This window comes from Gasterosteus aculeatus, chromosome 1, assembly GCF_964276395.1.
Source record: "Gasterosteus aculeatus chromosome 1, fGasAcu3.hap1.1, whole genome shotgun sequence".
Taxonomy (NCBI): domain Eukaryota; kingdom Metazoa; phylum Chordata; class Actinopteri; order Perciformes; family Gasterosteidae; genus Gasterosteus; species Gasterosteus aculeatus.
Window position 1 is genome coordinate 23,995,309 of NC_135688.1, and position 15,926 is coordinate 24,011,234.

The following is a 15,926-nucleotide window of genomic DNA, read 5'->3' on the forward strand; positions in this document are numbered from 1 at the left end:
TGAAGGACAGAAGGACGGCGGGCTAATGCGGTGGAATGCGCCTTTAATGAAGAGAGGATTGGAGGGAGGGGGGTGGGGGGGGGAGGCCGAGAGGTCAGCGCGGGCACTCACCCGCTCCTCTCCATCTACCGCCTGCTCGCCCCTCCAGCTCCCGGCCTCCGTCTACCTCCCGGCTCCTCCTCCTCCTCTTCTGGCGGCGGCGGCGTGTGGGCGGGAGATAACGGCTGCAGCGCTCCACTTTGCCCTCCCCCGAGCGCGGCTTTTGATTGACACATGCTAACAAGGCAAGGTGTTGGAACGGGGGCGCCGGCAGAATGGGTAATGCTAAGAGAACATAACCGGGGGAATTCTCCCACAACTCGCGGTTCACGACTATCGACCAGGGAACAGCTCGTGCTTCTGCATCTCTCTCTTCTTTCTACTTACTTTTTTTCTTCCAGGAACTGCGACATAGAACGCGGGCTCAGGAGGTGTCAAATTAAATCGCGAGGAAACACAAGAGGAGAAGAAGAAGCAAAAGAAAGTGAACTTTCCAAAAGGGCCCTGCGGAATGATCAGGGAACAGGAGCAGAGAATAAACAAGTAGCTTGTCGGGGGGCTCAGGGGGGGGGTCCCCGGATAGTCCAGAGTGCGCGTCATGCGATTGAACCGGAACCTCTCTTCTTAACAGCCGAGAACAAAAGAGGAGACGTGTGTCACAGCCGAGCGCTCCCGGCAGCTTTTGTTTAATGGCCGTTAAATGCGGTTAATGCCGCCGCGTTTCCTTTGCCGTTGTTTATCCTCTCCGGCAGCGAGCCGAGCTCGAGCCCTTGAAGGAGGCCGATTAGCGTTCTTCAAAGCACAGCGAAGCGAACTCGAGTGCCGTAAATTGCTCGGGGCCCTCAGCCGAGGAGGCGATAAGACGCGGTGGCCCCCACAAACTACCTTAATACAAAAAAAGAAAGAAGTTAAAAAAAAGGCAGGCGCCAAAAGGGGAAAGTTCATTCGCCTTAAAGAAAAGCCGGGCGCCTTCGCTCCACCTGGTACCGGCCGGTGGAGAAGCACGTTCCGGGTGAAGGAGAGCCGAATCGGCAGAGGCCCGGTCCTCGTTGGCCCCGACGTTAATTATAACACTAACTGATAGAAAAAGCCTCCTCCACACTCTAATTATTCCCCTTTTAAAAGTCTAATTTCACCAATCAGTGTCATCTTTATTTTCTGAGAGCAAATTGGGCAGTAATCATTTTCCACTGGAGATTTCCCTTCCTCTAATTGTTGAATATGATTCAGTCATTATCAGAACGCTACTCTTATCAGTCATCTCACCGGGCGAATTTATCTCAAGATTGTGCTTGCAAAAATTCAGCTGAATATTTTTAATGAATATAAAGTGATGACTCAGGGTGTTGTGGTAGTTTGACTGGATATTTTAAATATGCATAGTCCAGATCATAATAATAATAATTGCAAAGGACATTGGAAGAAATGATCGTTTCAAAACGTTTAATGCAAAATATATGTTTAAAAAAAAAAAGAATGCATTCATTTCATAGCATGTTTGAGTCAAATCACTGCAGTCACTTGCAGCAGTTACATGTCAAAAGATAAAAAACTTTTAATAAGCACTTTATTAGCTGGGTGAGGATTCACGTCGACTACTTTTATAATCAAATTGTATACATTTTTATTGGAAACACCACCAAAATATCACAAATACATTTATACAACGCATTTATACGTCCAACAAATCTTCAGTAAAAGTACCAACCACTTTCAAACCCAAATAATCAAAGGCAAAAATACAGATATCTAAGTGTAGTGGCCAGATGGAAAGGACGTCCAGGCGGCCAAACACCGAGAGGGTATTTTGAAGGGCGTCGCTTCCTTTTCCTTATTGTCCACATCAACTTCCTGTTTCTCCTGGTCCAATTGGTCAAGGTGATACGTCTTCATTTCCTTAAGTTAGATCAGCTTGTGCAAAATGCTGTAATAGTGTATATTTAAGTTATAGAATCAACTCCAAGTCAACTCCAGATATCTGTGTGATTAATTTAATTACCGTAGCCATCATGTCAAATCTACATAACATCTTTAAAAAAATGTCAATATAAACATTGGCACGCTTGCTTATATACACTAGCGGTTGCAAACACGTGCACTGTATACATGTACACACACAGACACACACACACAATGCTTGTTAAATCGGTCTTGGCCTGTGGAGAGTTATGACCAGATGGTTGGTCTTGAAAATAAGCCTTATTTTAGCCTCCCAGCTTGTCACTTCTAGCGCTCCTGATCAGATCAGTTAATACGGCCGAATCTCACTCCTCCCCCCGGAGCCCAGAGCCGCTGATATCGTGTTCCACAGACCTGGAATCACACGGGCTTGTGTGGCTCTACACCGCGCCTATCAAGGGGTTCTTCCGCCTCGGGTCGGGCTGCCTCTCGTCCCCGCGCTCGTAGCGCTCCGGGCCCTGGCCGGCCTGCCGGTGGGTGTCGACCCGCCCGCCGGCGGCCTCGTAGTAGGGGCGCCCCCCCCGGTCCGGGTTGGGAGACGGAGGGACGTCCTGCCTCACCGCCGCACGGTGCTGCAGTCCCGCACCGGAGGACGGGGGGTGGTAGCGCTGGTTGGAGTCCGGGTAGGGCGGCTCTCTAGCAGTGGGTCTGGAGTGGGTGGGGTAATCGTATGGATCCCTTCTGAAAGATTGGAAAAATCAGGACAAACTCAATACATGTATATAATTATATGTATAGCGTGTGTCTATGGAAGGGAAGAAGAACTTTAACACCGGTTGGATTTGGCCCTCACTCGCGGTAACCCTCCTCCTGTTATTCGGTTTACGTGATGGGGCCGTGGCCTTGGTAGGATCGAGTTGTGGGTGGGGGGGGGATGGAGAGATGCCAAGAGATAACAGCAAATGCCTTGGTAAGCATATATGAGGTTGTGTGGGTGTGTGTTTAGCTGGAGTGTGCAGGAATGTGTGTGTCCCAAGGGGTCCGCTGTAACGAGGCAGCCAGCTGGAAGTCTCCGGTTCCCTCCCACTGGCTGTGGGTGATTAGGGGCTAAAACCCCCGGGTAAGGCGACACGCGGACCACGGGGAGACGGGGTGAGAGAGAGAGAGAGGGGGGACTGGAGAGAAGGTAAAATAGGAGGGAGAGAGAGAAAGGGGCGGGCTGCTCACCTTTCACGGGCCCATTCGAATGTTTTCCATCTAATGTGCTGTTTCCACACGCGTGTTTGCAAGTAAGCGAATCTAAAAGTCAGGTCTTCGTCGGCCAGCAGTAGGAGGAAGGCTATTTTTAAAAGTGTTGATCCACAACGAGCCCCTGCCAACATCGTGAATGAAAACTGTTTCCCGTTGACCATATATGGTCGTAGAAGGTTGCATGTAATCGGTCAGTTAGACGCTAGCATGCGTTCAACTTGTTCGACCACGGCAATGCTTTTGCTGGACGGGATACATCTGCGTTGGGTTTTTCAGGATCAATAGAGCATCAGAAATAAACACAGTATCCGATACTGCAGAGATTCCACCCGGTGGGTTTGTGTTTCCGTTGATGCTCTGAACACAGTTCAAACGATCAAACCGCATCAATCAGCGGGACACATTTCCTTCCCACCCTTCAACAATGCCTCCCACTGTACTTATTATACAGAAGCCTTGAGCTTAACCTCTCCCCCGTCCTGCAATCGTATCCCTGCGTCTCCTCTGTCCAGTCCCCCGAGTGGAGCACGCCACCTGTTGACCGGCCAATTAGAGTGACTCACTCAGCGCGGATTAGTGGGCGCGCAGCTTGTGCATGAGAGGACTTCCCTTGAGGATATTCGTGGACGCCGCTGACGTGGACTTCTATATGCGTGAGTGTCTCCCACATATCAGCAGAGTGTGTTTTCTGGCCTGACCACCCAAACAGAGCAGAGGGGGGGCAGGGGGGGGGGGGGGTACACAGGTGGTCCCAAGAAAGAACAGCGCTGCCTTGTCAGTCAGTGGGAAGGGAACCGCACACGCACGCACGCATGCACACACAGGCTTGAGATAAAGGAAGGAGGCATGAAAAGAGAGAAGAGAGATTTAATATTGAATAGTGATGTGAGGAGACGGAAGCAGACGTGGAGGGAGTCGGGGCTAAAACAGCATACTCCTGCACGTGAAGCTCGACGCTGGAGAGAGATACGAAGGTCAACCTCCTCATTAATCCAGATTAAACGGTAAAGGCCACCAGGGGAGGGGAAGAGGAAAGGAAAGATGGAGGTGTATATGGATGGAGGGGTATATGGGTGAAGGGGGAAGGGGGGGGGACCTGGGCCCTTAAGCCGTCCTCAACCCGACTCGGGGCCACCCAAACAGTCAGGAAGCTCCGGCGGCTTCCCCATTCTTCTCTCATCCCTCTTAACCCATACCCCCCCTCTCCCTCCTCTTCAGTTTCCACCTCAATATTCACCTGCCGCTCCCCCCCAATCGCCTCTCTGACCCCTACAATAGGAATCGCACGCCGCTATATTTAGCTTCTCAGAGGTAACGATGAGGGCAAAGCCGTAATTCGGAGCTACGGTGAATTCAATGTGAGATGTATGGAGCCACGCTGCAGGAAGAATGAGAAGGTTGCTGTAGCTTTGATACTCGATCCCTGATCATCCGTTCGAATGAATCAACAAATGTGCGCAATTATTCAATAATAGTTAAATGAACCAAACCCACTAGTGTCCGAAAAGCAGCCGTCTAGTATTACGTCTTTGTCCAATCCTCGGAATGACAAAGGGATAAATTAAGTAGAATTCCCGTAGCGGCTTGCTCTGGATGACCTTTGACCCTGGCCTATTTTGTCTGCTCACATGGGAGTACTTGTGTTTTTTTCATAGGATGTGTCAGAAAGCTGTTTGCATGAGTGAGTATGTAGTAGTTTTTTAGGGGGAGGGGGTGGGGGGGATGACATTCAACCTTATTTCATCAAAATGAAACAATATCCAATATCATTGCAGCGCCACTATATGAAAACAAACACAGGGGAAGTCCCGTCCTAGTGGGGCCAACAGCCGTGTGTGCGGTCAGCAGCTGGGGGATTACGGAGGTCCCGCCCCCTCCCCGGGTCACACAGCTGGCTTCATCGACGGGTTCGGCCCGTGTGCGTGTTTCTAACCCGAAAGGTCCTCCCACCACGTCCAAGTATGAATAAGGCTCCAACAACAGCAACCCCCCCCCACCCCACAAAAAAAATCCCATTTGTGATCTCTCGCTGACTTGAGAACTTGGCTGACTTTGTCCGAGGGTCACGGGAGTACGTGAAAGAGCGAGGAGCGTGAGAAGGAGAAAGAAATACAAACGCGAGTAAGGAACACCTCTAAAAAGTAACTCAAGACGGAGACGAGTGTTCACTCTGATTATTCATTATTATGGAAAATATGTTTTCTTTCTGTCTCCCCGGCTGCCAGTAAAAAAAAAAAACAAGTTTCAGAACAGGGTGAATTCCCTGCAGAGATTTTGATTAAAAAATGAATAAATAAATAACATGCCGAACATGGCGGATTGCTGCCGAAATAAAACGTCGGCTGACATCGACAATGACATTTAAAGGAGCTCCGCTAATCTAGCTTGAAAGGAGCTCGTGTCGACACGAGACGTGCAGACAGGAGGCGCGTTTTCCTTCGCCTGCACAACCACTTCTACGCACACTTTTGAAGTGCCAAAATGAAATAAATCGGACGCTAATGAGATGTTTCCACGAGCGACGTGGAAAGAAACACACGGGCTTGAATCAACGTCAAGAAAAAGACGATGGAGAGACTTTATCTCTCAACGAGTAATATCATTAACAGAGCGGCTATTTGAAGCTCTGTGGAAACAGACCCGGCAGCGACATTAGGAGGAGGGGGAACAGAAAAAGAAGGCTGTTTATGCAACGTAATGATGAAGGAAGGAAAGCAGTTCCTGAGTGGAGCGTCCACTCGGTGTGATGGGATCCACGGGGAGCCGCCCACAGTGTAGAGCTGTAATGACACACCGCGTAATACATGTGACTCACACTCGGGGAACATCAGAGGCCACGTAGCGCGCCGCTATCACATCCGGGCCGCTGCGGGCGACCGTGTGCGCGTGCGTGTGTGTGTGCGTGCGTGTGTGTGTGCGGAGAGGGTTTTACCCCCACCTGTCCCCTAGGAAGCGGAAGGCAGAAATGAGTTAGTTGGTTATTAGACCCCCGCATTCACCAACAAGCGTGTGTGCGTCTGTGCACGCAGAACACACACACAGACACCTCTGTGTTGTCACATCTCACACTCGCAGGAGGTCAAGGGATTCTCTCCCTGGAACTTCCCGATAGTTGATGGTGGTCTCCAAGTCGTGTTCTTTTCTTTTCACTTGTATTATTATAATACTGCAATGCAAATGCATCATGCTGCTGAGGGCGACACGTGAAAGTAATTATACGTGTATTCTATATATCAAAGGGAAGAGCTAAATGACCGGCTTGCAAGGAAACATGCAGTTTGTAATATCAATGGAGGAAGGTATACGTCTTTGTTGTATAGAAATGATATAAGCAAAATCTTTTGTGTCCAATTTTCCCAACAAGAACAGGTATGTTGTATGTTGCTGAGTAGTAAAATATTTGTGATGTCTCAGTGTTTATTTCCCTTCGTATACTCGTACATAGACATTAAATAAGGGGGACGGAATGCTTAAACACTGAACTGCCTTCACCTCGGTGGCATTTGCACAAGTGATTAATTCAAGCGAGGGGATACAGATGCAAAACGGATGCACATGTGCGCACATCTGCCGGCTCTGCGCTCACCTGTTAGCCGACTGACGGGGAACAGACGGGCAGGCGTTGCATGCGAAATGCATCAATCCGCTCGGCAAAAGAAAAGAAAAATTAAAAACAGCTGCTGCACAAACACTCGCAAACACTTTTCCGTGTAAAATGTTTCAACGAGTCGGAATTCGTAGCGACACCAGCGGTGATGAAAGAGAAAGTCGCTGGAAAATGAATTTTAAAGTGTATTTAATGCGGCGAAACCGCTGCCGCTGAGAGCCAGAGCATGCTCATCAATTATTATAAAAATGGTTTATTTAACTTATGTATGTTCGGCAAGTTGGCATATTCATTATTGTATGATGCATTCTCCACATTCTTTAAATTTGTCCTTGTCCCAGCGCTGCGCACACACACACTTATTCGTTGCGCTAATGGCCGCGCTAGCTGAGTGCTACGGACACGAGGCAGGCAAAGGGGGCCATTAGCCCAGTCCGGCAGCCCCCCCCCCCTCTTCCCTCCACCGACAACGGGCTGTGTCAACAGCAGCGGTGGAAATTGGCTCTCGCTGAGATGCCGTGTTCACACCCTCCCGCCACCACGCACCCCGGTGATGTCACGCGCCCGTCGACCAGCTATTCCGCCATATTCCCCGGATTTTAATGAGCAACGACGATCGAGCCAGAGTGGGTTTCAAACTGCAGGGAGTGCTGCACCACTGAGGTCAAAGGTCGCGCTTCCTTCTTGGACAGAACGCCAGAAGGGAGAGTAACTTGTGTAATGGAGAGAGTTGAGAGAGTTGGCGGGAACGGGCGGAGGTGGGGGGGGGGGCAGGTGGCCAAAATCATATCAACTTCTCAGATCCTCTGCAGTTCGAGCCGAGGTCTCCGTATGCCTTTTATATTCTGCGGACGGGACGGCCTTTGTGTTCCACGGCGAGCTCACGGTTTGTTTTATTCATAAAGCGCTGACACACACGCAGCTGAGAGGCGGGCGTGCGAGGGACGGAGGTGCAGAGAGAGAGAGAGACGAGACACGAAAGGACCTGAGAGGAGGAGAGATGAACAGCAGAGAGGCAGAAGGAGGATTGATGGAATCAGAGTAAAGTTATTGTAAACAGGCAGAGCCGCCGGGGCTGAAGCCTTTTCATTCCTGATTCCTTCAGGTGCTCCCGGCGTCAGATCGCAAACACTGTTAGCTCGACAAACACGCTGCCGACGCACACCAGCGAGGGGTTGAAGGGGGGGCCTTCAAGAAAGGGCCCGCAAATAAGAAAAAGGTCAGGGTCCCCCCTGGGAAATCAAACTAAAATAATACGCACATTGCTTCAGATGCTCAAGGGTTGCTTATTTAACAATAAATGAAGGGGTGTGTCTGTGTGGGGCGGGCGGAGGGGCGGGTCACGCGATCCCTTAAACCGATCATGAAGACGACAAAAATATTGAAATTACCTCGGCGAAGGACTCTCCAGGACCCGAGGAATGAAATGAGTTTCAGAGTCAATAAGTGTAACTGAGTTGGGTGAGTTTAGAGTGAGTCATACGACAGCCGGACAGCAGCGGGGGGGGGGGGCACTTGATCACTTTATGAAGCCCAAACTGGTTTTACAGAGAGCGAAAATATCATTTCTCCGGTGACCTTGAAATAAAAATCATCGAGCACTCCGGAAGCCGGAGGGGTGGGGGGGGGTCTGAGAGCCTATTTCCAATGAATTCAGACAGTTATTATTTAGTCCTTATTTACTCATCCTATTCTAATCAGCAGATTGCTTTCACCCAGAGAGGGAGGGGGCTGCGTTGCTAATGGGTGTGTCCGGTCTGGACGTGGCTCATTAGGTCCTGAGCAGAGACGACCCCGGGGGTCAAAAAGAAAATATAAAACCAAGAGGCTGTGAGAGCGGGAAGAGGGTCGAAGTGTGCGTACTTTAAAAAGGGAGGTCAGACGAGAGTCCTTAAAAAGGACACTCACCCGGCTGAGGGCGATCAAGAGGTTTCCCTTTGGTTTTCAAGGAGGGGCAGAGAGGGTCCTTTCACCAAATGACAAGCGGAGTGGGCTCCTTAGAATTACTGATGGGCAACAGAAAGGACGAGAGCGCATCCAAAAGAGGACCCGGGGCCACTCAGACTGACCCACGGAGCGGTCCACTGGGCCCCGTGACTCACCGGCCCCTTCGGCTTCACATCAATCGGGCCAATTATCCGCCCCGACTAGCGACGTTGCCTCGCCAACCCGGCCCCTTAATCCAATCACCTTTTGAGTGGGGGGGGCGTGGGGGCAGTGGGTCAGCGGCTGGTCTGATTGGTTAACCCGGGGCTGGGTCGCCGCGTCCGTGACCCGGCTGCTTTGAAACGGTAATGACGTTAATGTCTTCCATATGGTGGTGCGCGTGCATGTGCACGTGTGTGTGTGTCCCACCCCTCACCCCCCTTAGAGTGTGGGGCCTCTCTGCTGGTTGAGCTGCACCACCCCGGCGTTAATGGCCAACGGAGAGGCGGGTCACAGCCAAAGAAGCCCTATCACGCCGTGCAGTAGCCCTCGGGACCAAGGTCCTACCGACCCCCCCCCCCCCCCTCGGGGTCAGAGGCGCTCTCCATTTGAGAGGTGGGAATGTCCGCGCGGTGTGATGACACTTTGGGCTGCAGGATTGCACTGAGAAATGTCTTTTTGGACAAGAAAGAACTAAAGTGGAGTGCAACGTGTTGCTTGAAGCTACAAAAACACTCCAGACACTCAAAGATTAAAAAAAAGACACAATATGATCGACCATACTGGAAGCTGAAATAAGGATGGACACGTTGCCGCTTTGCAGCACAGCACTGAAAGGGAAATATTCAAATCTCTGCCGGCTTTGATTCAGCTTCTATTGCCCCCCCACCTCACCCCTCTGACTCACACCTCTCCTCTCTCTCCATTTGCTCCCATCTGTGAGGTGCTTTGCAACATCTCCTGTACAATCCATCCACACACGCACACACACACACACACCTCCTTCCCTCCCAGCCCTCCAGCTGCAGCCCCAGCCGGCTCCACACAAAGACAAGCCAAATGTATGCTAATGAGAGCCAGGCCAATGGCGGAGCCGCACTCATTTTGAGAGGAAATGGCTTTCAATAATGGCGGCCCCCCCGGGGGGATTTTTGCACAAAGTTCAATTCACTGCAGTGTCTGTGCTCTCTCTGTCTCTCGGAAAAAAATCCCAGAAAAGGATTTGCGTTTCCTCCTCCTCTTTTTATGCCATGGGGGAGGTTTGGAGGTAGTTTTCTTTTCGGGGGGGGGCATCAGAAACAAGAACACAAAACGCGTGACTCTATCTGGCACTTTCCCCTTGCTGCTCGCTCGACTGAGAAGAACGTCCCCAGAAGCACATTAACTGCAGCATTACGCATTTCAAACGAATGATATCCTGTGGGTCTCGGGCCTAAAATACTTCAAAGAGGAGATGAACACAGTTAAATAACAATGAGACGATGTCTTAAGGTAATGAACATCATTTGAACTCGGCTTCCTAGCTTCATGGCTAATTGTGAATAAACACGTCACACAGTCCAATGTTTCACTTTGCAGAACTAAAAAGGTCATTGAGTTTTCTACAGATCGTCCCCCATTGGTCCCTCAGCCAGAAGTGACCTCATTTCACCTTTCTATTTACTTACATGAACTGAGAGCAAAGTTGAAAGACCACAGACAACTCCCATCGCCGTGGCAGCGACCTGTCAATCCCGGTATAGCCCCGCCCTAAAGCACACGCCGCTTTATTTCACTCTGAAAGGACCGTAGTCAATAAGTGGAGAGAGAAGTACTGGTTTTCTCTTACACTTACACTTTACAAACAACAAAGAGTTGTCACTGATTTCACTTTTCTGCTTCAGAGGTTGCTTGTTGGTTTTAATGAAAGCCTAAAAAAAATGAATAAATCTTTTTTCTTACGAAGCATATGGTTATAGAACGATAAACCTCGAACAATGAGCTGCAGAGCTGCAACTCATTTTAGTAAACTAATCTTTTAGAATAATTCATTTGTGTATTTGATTCACCATGTTATCAAGCAGCACATGGGACAGACAATAGGGGGCCAATTTTGTCTTCTAGAGGGAAAGGTGACAATCGGCATTCATCATCTCAGCATAAAATGTCCGATTGCAACGCTCGTTTCTTCTTTTCCAATATTCCGGACATGCTTTGATATTCTTACGGAGGAAGCTTCAATAAGTGTACAAACCGATTTCTTTTACCGTTTTTGGTACCTAAGTAGGAGGAGCTCTTTAAAAGGTCATGTGAGACTCCATCGGTCCGCCTGTCTCCTTTTTAGGGTTCGTCTCCACGGTAACACGCCAGTCTCTCTGTCTCCCCGATGCAGGGCGAGACTCGTCCTGAGCCGGGGATGGTGTCGGCGCTCGCTGGTGCCTGTCATAGCGGTGGGCGGAGGGGCGGGGGGGGGGCAATAACCCGTGAAATGACTGTTCTCTTTTTCACGCTCGCTCCCCACCCCTCTGCCTCATTTTCCTCCTCTCACTTTCCACCAAGGCAACGCCGCTCCACGCTCCACTTGGCTGCTGGGGGGCCGCGGACGTCACCAAGGTGGCGGGCACAGGCACACACATACACACACACACACACACACACACACAGGCACTGCTCGGCTTTTACTTGGCAGTGCCGGGAAACCTGCACGCGCATAATTTGACATATTTAAACAAACAAAAAGGAACATGTGCAGTTCTCTTTAACCCACAATAGAGGTTATAATTCCGTTTTAAGAGTAAACCATCCTCTGTGTGTGTGTGTGTGTGTGTGTGTGTGTGTGTGTGAGAGAGAGAGAGAGAGAGAGAGAGAGAGCGTGATCCTCCTGTCTGTGCCTTACTCTCCGGAGAGCTGAGCACTCCTATTCCTGGGATGAGTAGACACTCCCAAGGCAAACACTCCAGATTTAATTATAAGCTCCAAAGAGGATTAGTCTGTGCCGTGTGTGTGGGAGTGTGTGTGTAAGCGTGTGTGAGAGTGATGGAGACACAAAGGGAGGGAAAGGTAAGAAGTTATCCTTTCCTTTCCTGCACCAAGGGATAAAACACACACACTCAGGAGTGGTCTCACCTGGGCTGTGTGGGGTACTGCCGGTCCACCTCGTCGTAGCGGGGCGCGGGGCGAGAGTCAGCACCTCTGGGTGCCATCTGGGGAGGAGATACAGGACGCAGAATGTTAGCTTGTGGACAAAATAAAAAAAGAATTATCTAGGTTCAGTGAGCCAACAGGCCAAAAAAACGCCCTTCAGCGAGATGTCGAACTCGCATCGCGGGCAGAAAGGCAGCAAACAAAAATGTGTGTTAAGCCGTTTGCAGATTCTCGGCCTACTGATGCGGAACACGTATCTCCCTCCGGCTAAAGGTTTAACCCCAGCAATATTTCACATTCCACCCAGCGGACATACATTATGTATCCGAAAACACAAACAGATGTAAGCACCCCTCCGATGAACACGTGGGTGTTCGGCTCATGCAAAAAGAAACAACAGAACACGTGCACAAATTGCATCCTGGGTAGGTTTTTTTTTTGTTCGCGCACACCAGGAAGTGATCGACGGAGAGGAGAGAGCATACAGTTTCAATTAACTGCAATCTGGGCTCCGGGTGCTCAGAGTTTCCACAAACAAACACGGGCTTGTTTACTCATCGGTCAAACACACCGCACACTGCTGGGGCGTAACGTGCACACACACACACACACACACACACACCAGAGCGTTGGTCAAACACAACGAAGTGGCATGTGTGTGCATAAACAGGCAATCAAAGGTCTGACAGACACACACACACACACACACACGGACATCTGGAGAGATAAACAGCGATGCGTTTGATCCGAATGGCGCCCGTGTGAAATGAATTTACCACACAAACAAACACACTCTATACGAGAGTGTAAATGACTCCGCGCCGAAGCCGGTCTATCGCTGTTTTTGCACGTACGAATGAGTTCGGAGCGTTACCAGATATCATTAGCAACGCGCTCTAACGTCTCTGAGAGGGAGCCAGGAAGTGAAAGCACATCAGAGGCGAGGCCGCGGCGGCTAATGTGGCTTTGTGCCCCCCGTGTGTGTCTGTGTGAACACTGTAGAAATGCATAAATGTACCAGAAACATTTGCTATTAAAAATGGTTATGTACAGTAGAAATGCATGCATCTATTAAAAAACATGTGATATTAAAGATGTTCATTTATACTAGAAGTGCATGAATTTATTGTAAACACACACACTTGGTAGTAAAGAATGTGTAAATGATGACGCTTAGAAGGATGTGGACAAAAAGGAGGAGCACCTAATGACTGTGTGTATTGGTATCATGGCAGAGAAGCAGTTTTACCTCACTAGGAACGTGGGGATCCCTCAGTAAATCGAAATGGAGGACGCACCAGGTTCAAGTTGCACAAAACAACACCTCCTTTGTGGAAGCTACTGCATTAGAACTACAAAATGGACGGTTATAATAAATCAAACAAGCATATTTAAGCAATGAGAGGCGACCACGTGTGATGTTATCCTTTGTTCGTGGCTTCAGCATAGACAGCAACGGTTGGCAGACCAGCTGCAAATGGCCCGTGGAGTCCTCGTTTACAGAAATATACTGTATAACAACTATTTATTAAATCGGTTTTATTGTACCTTTTTCCTCTCGGATTTTTCTTTGAACACAAGAACACGTGTGTGCTAAAGTTGAGGTAGTCGGGGGAGGGGGGTTTAGTATGATGTCTTTGGACGGCCGAGCGGCTGCGTTAGATAGGGGACATTATGCAAAGGGGACGCATAATGTGCAGCAAAGGGGACATTAGTCTCAGCGAGGAGCCGGGACTCAGGTGGACGCCCGTCTGCGTGTGTGCGCCGAAAGACGATACATCTTCTGAGTACGGACAAAAGCAGGGGGAAGAGGAGGATGAGGATGATGATGATGATGGAGGGTGGGGGGGGGGGGGGGGGGGGGGGGATGTGTGTTTGGACAAAAAAAAGAAGAGTGAAACTCAATTGATTGTATTAACATAACAGCCTGGAGCCATAAGGCTGGTTGATTCACTTATTAACTAGCCCCCCCCCCCCATACACATACACACAAACACCACACACACACACACACACACACACACACACACACAAAATGGCTGTCATACGGATGCTTCCAAAGCGGAAGCCCATTTCCCCAAATTAGAAGAGCCAGCTTTAGTGCCGGATGATGCGCTTTGAAACTCTGCTACGGCGCGCACACACACACACACACACGCAAGTAAACAAACACACAAAAAAAGTCTCACCCTCACCATGGCAACTGGTAAAACAGCAAAATGAAATTCATCTAGGTTGGAGCGAACATGCAGGTGCTTAATTAAGAGAGGCTTCGTCTTCAGGGCTCCAAGTTCACGTCCTCGCTTTGAACCTGGTGATATCATGTGTGTGTGTGTGTGTGTGTGTGTGTGTATCTACATCCATCCATCTGCAAAGCCGCTTATCCTTCATACAGGCTGGAGTCAATCCCGGCAACTTCGGGCTGTGTGGGTGTATCTACATGTACAGAATGTCATGAGCTATATATATATATATATATATATATATATATATATATTATATACACACACATACATATACACATGGCATGTGCGAGTGGTTATCAGAGCAAAAAGTGAATGTCTTCTCTGTGAGACAGTAGCCGAGAGGAAGCCAAATTCTCTTTTGAATCCATCCCAGACCACAACACACACACACACACACACACACACAGGATTCGTGTGTGTGTCATGTGGAGAAAAAAAATAAAATTCGTAAAGCTGAAAGACCTGAACTACGGCGTCTGTGTGTGATCACAACCGGAGGATCTCCAGGTGAAATGAGCGTAAACACATCGGGAACAGTCGCTCTCGTTGAGTGTATCGTTGTGTCGAGTCATCGCCGCCTTTCCGCGGCTGACAAGACGCTCCGGGCGGAAAGCTTGGCGTGCTCGTGAATGAGCTTTTTCACTTTTCCATTTTTCCGAATTAGAAAGCCGTACTTTGACACACACCAATCAACTGCAGCGGCGCAGCTGTCGCATTCACCGGAGCTCAGGAAATGAATTTCCTGAAGCACTTTTTGGCATCGCTGTCGCTCTGCGATGCTCATATATATACACAATAAACCACTGACACAATGCCGGAGCAGGGCTTTCATCCCGTGACTGAGATTGTGCCCCCCCCCATTGGCTTTTGCCAAAACGGCATAATTAGCCTCCTGTACTGCCATCGACTCCTCTGCCATCCATCTTGGAAGATAAATATGCACGCGTCTCAGTGTGGAGCCTCTGCCGGCCGCCCCCCCCCCCCCCCCCCCCCCTCTTACAAAAACTCTGCCCACCTCCCAATGAGAGGGAACGAATAAGAGAGAGCGAGGAAATGTAGATGGGAAACATGCCGTTTGCTGTGTGTGAATGCAAAAGTCAATCTACTGACTCCACCTTCCCTTTCAAAATAAGGGCGCATATGCAGGTTTATGTGAGAAAACCCGATAAAGACCTTCCAGCTGTGCGCCTTTATGTCCTTTTGGGGTCCGAAATGTAAACAGTGAATGTATTGCAGTGACTGCGATATTTTCAGATTGTTTTACAATTATTTTATGTTTGATCTGCGAGGTAAAATGACTGCAGTAGAGCATTCTAATACGCTGTATAAATTATAGGTCTTGTTTATTTTGGGATTAATGCAGAGTTATTTGTCCCAGGAATGAATGCCGATCGTCACCTTTCCCTCTCGAAGACAAAAGCCACATGTTAGTGGAAATCTTTCCAGCAGCAAAGTGTCGTCCTCCGACGGGAAATCTTCTTCACGAAACATTCCGAATTTGCAATCTCTTTCCGAAAAACGCTCTGTTGGTATAGTTACCGACCAAATAACCAACCGGCTCCTGGAGGAGGTCAGAGCGCCTCTTTCACGTTGAGCCGCCGGCACGCAAGATTACGCTGCATTAGGAGGCTCCGTGTGTGCTCACTTTCCCCCCCAGTGTCCACTAAACACTCCCACACCTGCACCATGCTCACTGAGCTCGTTAGCAGCAGATGGTCCCCCCACACACACACACACACACACACACACGCACGCACGCACGCACGCACACAGGGACCAAAGGTTACACACACTCAGACTGGAATGCAGCCTATTTTGGTAATCGGTCAATCTGC

The 15,926-nt window shown here is 49.4% G+C and overlaps 1 protein-coding gene across 10 annotated transcripts in view; it reads right to left on the minus strand.

The window, feature by feature from the left end:
• Positions 1 to 1,467: 1,467 nt before the first annotated feature.
• pard3ba (par-3 family cell polarity regulator beta a) overlaps positions 1,468 to 15,926 on the minus strand; it is an 84,517-nt gene continuing 70,058 nt past the window's right edge. For all 10 annotated transcript variants that reach the window (XM_078098131.1, XM_078098129.1, XM_078098130.1 and 7 more), the window contains 2 exons: positions 11,828 to 11,904; positions 1,468 to 2,679 (listed from right to left, as the gene is read on the minus strand). In XM_078098131.1, coding sequence (XP_077954257.1) covers positions 2,379 to 2,679; positions 11,828 to 11,904 — 378 coding nt within the window. In that variant the 3' untranslated portion in view covers positions 1,468 to 2,378. The remainder of the gene's footprint in view (positions 2,680 to 11,827; positions 11,905 to 15,926) is intronic.